This window comes from Neopsephotus bourkii, unplaced genomic scaffold (assembly GCF_033783945.1).
Source record: "Neopsephotus bourkii isolate Nb327-2 ecotype Australia unplaced genomic scaffold, CSIRO-AGI_Nbou_v1 NB_281, whole genome shotgun sequence".
Classification (NCBI taxonomy): Eukaryota; Metazoa; Chordata; class Aves; order Psittaciformes; family Psittacidae; genus Neopsephotus; species Neopsephotus bourkii.
Genome location: NW_026900790.1, coordinates 2,197,028 through 2,202,355, shown reverse-complemented (window position 1 = coordinate 2,202,355; position 5,328 = coordinate 2,197,028). Strand labels below are relative to the sequence as shown.

Sequence of the window (5,328 nt, the reverse complement as noted above, 5' to 3'; positions counted from 1 at the left end):
AGTGCCAAGGCCACCACTGACCCATGGCACTGAGGCCTCGTCTCCACGCTGTGTGAACACTTGCAGGGACGGTGCCTGCAGCCCTGCCCTGGGCAGCCTGTTCCAATGCCTGAGCACCCTCTGGGGCAGGAATTGTTCCTCAGCTCCATCTAAACCTGCCCTGGTGCAGCTTGAGGCCGGTTCCTCTTGTCCCATCCCTTGTTCCTTGGGAGCGGAGATCTAGATCTGATGGATGGACACAGAGAGCTGGTGGGTGGACACATAAATACAATGGGCAGGCACATAGATGTGATGAGGGGTACACAGATATCACAAGTGGAGGTACAGGTCTGATGGATGAACGGATAGGTGTGATGAGGACAGTGCCTCCTTGTGCCAACACGGGCACCTTCATCACAGGGGCAGAACCAGTGCTGTGAGGACCAGGGCATGTTCAGCCCCACCAGGACCTCATGGGTTACCCGAGGTGGCTCTTTGGAGACCCCCAGCCATCAGCCATGGCATTCTGGGGCCATGGGGGGCTCTTCCAGCAGCATCCATAGCAAACACCTCCTGGGGTGGTGGGGCCAGGGGGTGGCTCCTTGGTGACATGTGGTGGATGTCATCACTGGTGGCTTTAGTGACCCTAAGAGCGAGAAGAGGGGTTTTGGTTTCAGTTCCTTTGCCCCAAGCTCCATCCTTCCTCTGGGAAGGGCCATGCTGGCACCAGCGGCTGGTCCTTGGGGATTTCCAGCCCTAATGAACCTTGGGGGAGAAGAGTAACAGTAATAGGATAATAAATAGGATAATAGATAACAATGCAAGGCGACTCTCCCCTAGGCAAAGAGGACCTGTCCCATGTGCCTCGGGGATGGGGCAACGGGGGTGAGGGGGTATAGGGGTGTGATGGTGTCACAGCAGACACACCAAATTAAGGGAAATGGTAAGAAAACCACCAAAACTTCCCATTTTAAACTCAGCTCATAGATTTTAGCAGCAGGGAGAGGAAGTGCCGGGATTTGGCCTCCAAATTCCCCACATCTGTGAGGTCACTGGGGGCAGAGCATCAGCACTGTTGGGTTTGGGGTGATTTCTGCAAATCTGGGGTTAGAGACTCGGCTTTGCCCTTTCAGGGCACTCCCAAATCTCCCCATCCGGGTGTGTTTCAGGGCTGAAGGATCTCCTGCATCCCACCTGTCCCCCTTGTGTCCCCCTGAGGGCTGTCACCAAAGCCATCCTGCCAGGACGGGGGTCTCTGGGGCAGGGACAGCACGATTCGGGCAGTTTTGGGTCTGCGGGATCAGCCAGGAGGGATTCAGCTTGTCAGTCAGCAAGGATGGACAAACAGGGTGCGCTGGCCCTTTAAGGCGGAGGTGCGCTGGCCCTTTAACCCGTGAACAGGTGCGGCGGGGGTCTGTGTGTGTGAGACCGGTGGCGGCTGAGCGACGGCTCGAAGAACCAATGGGAAAGCAGAATGGGCTGGACAGACCAATGAGCGGAGCGGCCGAGGGAGGAGGCGGGCCCTCGGGCTCCTTAGTGCTGCGGTGTCTGTAGGCTCAGGAGCCGGTTCGGTTTCGTTCGGCTCCATTCGGCCTGGTTCGGCTTCGTTCGGCTCCATTCGGCCTAGTTCGGCTCCGTTCGGCTCGGCTCGATTCCGTTCGGTCCGGTTCAGCTTCCCTCGGCTCGGCCATGGAGAGTACGGAGGAGGGGTGCACGGTGTCCCCCGAGGAGGATTTCTCCTTCGTGAGCCCCATAGTGAAGTTCGTGCTCTTCTTCTTCAACATGCTCTTCTGGGTGAGTGACACCGGGACCCCCCCATACCGAGGTACCCACCAGGACCCCCCATCTCGGGGGCTCGCCAGGGACCCTCCCCCTTAAGGCTGTCCCAATTGCTGCACCCCATGGGACACCCCCATCCCAGGATTCCCCCCATCCCACGACCCTCTTTATCACTGGGGCTTTTGGGGTACCTCATGCTCATGCTATCACCCATGGGTGCCCCCCAAACCTGTTGCTTTCTGCACCCTTTGGGATGCCACAGCCCTTTTGAGGGTGGCCCCCATCCAAAACAGGGCCACTGGGATGAGTGGCTGTCACCCACTAGGTGCCATCGACACCCAAACCACATCCCTTGGGGCACCTTTGGGCCCCCCATGAGCAATTTGCCGTGGGTGGGTGGGGGGTATACATTTTGGGTTTTTTTCATATTTTGGGGGTATATTTTAATGTTTTAATGGTTATTTTTATAGGTTTGGGGTTTTTTTTGGAGGTGGGGACTTTTTGGAAGGATGTTTCCGTGTTTCAGATCCCATCTTTGAGGAAGCTTCTTGCTTCCGACAAACCACATCCCTGTGTTGGGCTCTGTGTCCCCTCCCCAGCCAGCTCCGTATGGGGTAACAAGGGGAAACTGAGGCAGCAGGTCCGACCGTGAGGGCCCACTTCCAGCCCTGAATCCATGGGGATGGCAGCTGATGGTGCCCACCCATGGTCTTGCTCTGCAGGTGATCTCCATGGTGATGGTGGCAGTGGGAGTCTATGCCTGGCTGCTGAAGCACGCAGGTGAGGTTGGGGGGCTCGGGGGGGACACAACACTGAGGCTCCTCAGTGCCCCTCCTGCTCTGGAGGGGGTGTTGGAGGGCCGGTGGTGATGGCTCCCCATGGCAGAGGCGACCATGGCGTGCCTGGTGGTGGACCCCGCCATCCTCCTCATCGTGGTCGGCGTCCTCACCTTCCTCATTGCCTTCTGTGGTTGCATTGGCTCCTTACGGGAGAACATCATCCTGCTGCAGGCGGTGAGTCCATGGGCACGTGGGGACCTCCCTTGGGCCACCCCATGGGACTGGGGCCACTTTGCTGTGATCCTCCCTGGCCATCACACTCCTCTCACCCGCAGTTCTCTATCTGCCTGGCCATCATCTTCCTCCTGCAGCTGGTCGCTGGCGTGCTGGGATTTGTCTTCTCCGATAAGGTGACTGCTGGAGGGGTCAGGGGCTGAGGGACCCCAAGCCTGTCCCACTGGGTGGTGGCATCACTGATGTCCCTGTTGCAGGCACGCGGGAAGGTCAGCGAGATCATCAATGGTGCCATCATGCACTACCGGGATGACCTGGACCTGCAGAACCTCATTGACTTTGGGCAGAAGGAGGTGCGTGGTGTGGAGCTCATGGCTCAGGCTGAAATCTGTGGGGTCGGGGATGTCAAGTGACTTCTCTGCGGGGATTTGGGGTCGTGGTGAAGCCCTGTGTCCTCTCTCCATCACAGTTCAGCTGCTGTGGGGGTGTCTCCTACAAGGACTGGTCCCAGAACATGTACTTCAACTGCACCATGGACAACCCCAGCCGGGAGCGCTGCTCTGTCCCCTTCTCCTGCTGCCTGCCGGATGATGACGAGGTGAGGCTGGTGTCCTCCTGGGGGATCTGCTCCTCCTCTTCCAGAAGAGGCAAGGACCCCCCAGTCCAGCCAGGTGTGGTTTTTGCCCCCAGGTTGTCATCAACACCATGTGTGGACATGGCATACAGGCCATGGGCTACGTGGAGGCCAGCGCTGTCATCTACACCCATGGCTGCATCGACAGCTTGGTCAACTGGATCAACAGGAACCTCTTCCTGCTGGGGGGCATTGCGCTGGGGCTGGCAGCCCCACAGGTAATGGGGAGGGGGGGAGAAGGGGCATTTGGAAGACACCTTAATGATGGGTCACACTGGAGGCGCAGGGGAGGCAGGGTTTGGGGTGGTGGGATGTTGTCCTTGCCAGGAGCCATGTCACCCACTTGTAGGACAGTGGGGTGATATCCTCCTGTTGTACTCCTGTCATCCTTTTTCCTCACCTACAGCTGGTGGGCATCCTGCTGGCTCAGATCCTTATCAACCAGATCAGAGACCAGATCAAGCTGCAGCTCTACAACCAGCAGCACCGGGCAGACCCCTTGTACTGATCCTGGTGCATCGCAGTGTCTGTCCCCACCGGGACTTCCATAGGATCCATAGGAAGAGCTGAAGGGACTTTGCTGGAGAAGAGGAAGGTTGGAGCTCTGGATGCTGGATCTGTGCACTGTGGCCAGGCTTTCCTGGGACGTACCAAGCTGCCGTGCCCTGTTTAGGGGACGAGACTGCTGTCTGTCTGTCTGTCCCAGGGGACTCCAAGCTGGTGTTCCTATTGTGCTTGAAGCACTGGGATGTGCTTCCCATCTCCCGTGCCCTCTGGAGGTGGGCAGTTGCCTGTCTGTCCGTCCATGCCCTGAGCTGCCTTTAGCCAGGTCAGTGCTGGCTCCAGAACTGGGGAAGTTCTTCCAATCCATTGGCATCATGGGGGGTGACCCATGAGACAGTCGAGGGCTTTGCTTGCTGGCTGGGAGCAGGAGCCATCAGCAGTGTGTCTGTCTGGAAGAAAGAGGAAGAGGAGGGTGTCCTGCCCAGTGCTGACCCGTGGGTGCTTCCATAGCCTGGGGCTGGGGTCCCATCTCTGCCCCCAGGGGGGCTCAAACCCCTCAATGGGGTGATGAACCCCCTGTGGAAGGGGGAATAAAGAGATGAGGCTGGACCCTGCGGTCCTGTGTGGCTGTGTGGTGGTGACAGGGACAATGGCACAGGGGGGACACAGCACCATGGCACTGGGGGACAAGGTCCTTCCCATGCATCACCCCCATCATCTCAGCAGCGTTATGGCTGCAGCACCTCAAAAAGAAGGGGGATGAAGGGGACAAGGGGCAGCACAGCCAGGGAGCAGACATCAGAGAGGCAGTCACAAACTGTGTGAGGAGGGTTTGCCTGTTTAGTTCTTTTCCTCCTCCTCGGGCTGGGTGGTCCCATTGCGAGGGGTGTCAGGATATTGGGATGTGTCTGGGAGCTGCCAAGTGCTGGCTCCCGCCTGTCCCTGATCCCCTGTCCGCGTGCTGCAGGAAAACTATCCCAAACTGTGCCCCTGGATGATGTTCCCCCCCAAAAGGGGGTTTCACCCCAAAGAGCACCTTCTAAAAGGTTCCCCCTCCCTCCCCAGCAACTTCCCACAAAGCAGTTGTTCTCCCTCCCCACCTAAAAGCTAAATGTGACTTGGCACCCAAAAGAGCAATTTCACCCCCAAAAGGGATCACTTCTCTGAAGGACACCCCCTCCAAAGAGTGGGGAGGTTTCTTCCCCCCAAAAAGTGACTTTTCTGCCAAAAACAGTGAGTTCTCACTAAAAAGTAGCTGCTCTCCAAGAATGATCCCCCTCCCAACTTACTTTTGTTTCCAGAAAGTGACTTTTCTCCCCCAAAGCAACTTTGCTCTCCCCAAAGAGCGACTTTTGTCACTAGAAAAGAACTTTTCTCCCCCCAGAAGTTGCTTTTATCCCCCCAAAAGTGACTTTTCCT

The 5,328-nt window shown here is 57.6% G+C and overlaps 1 protein-coding gene across 2 annotated transcripts; it reads left to right on the top strand.

The window, feature by feature from the left end:
- The first annotated feature begins 877 nt into the window (after positions 1-877).
- On the top strand, positions 878-4,267 carry TSPAN33 (tetraspanin 33). 2 transcript variants are annotated; one of them, XM_061346882.1, is made up of 8 exons: positions 878-1,773; positions 2,481-2,538; positions 2,644-2,771; positions 2,873-2,947; positions 3,029-3,124; positions 3,241-3,369; positions 3,462-3,623; positions 3,812-4,267. In XM_061346882.1, exons 1-8 carry the CDS (start codon positions 1,669-1,671, stop codon positions 3,911-3,913), a joined length of 855 nt encoding a protein of 284 aa, XP_061202866.1. In that variant the 5' UTR covers positions 878-1,668; the 3' UTR covers positions 3,914-4,267. The 2 variants fall into 2 exon arrangements, with proteins under 2 accessions (XP_061202866.1, XP_061202865.1); XM_061346881.1 differs by lacking the exon at positions 3,812-4,267 and having other exon boundaries at positions 3,462-3,772.
- Positions 4,268-5,328: the final 1,061 nt, after the last annotated feature.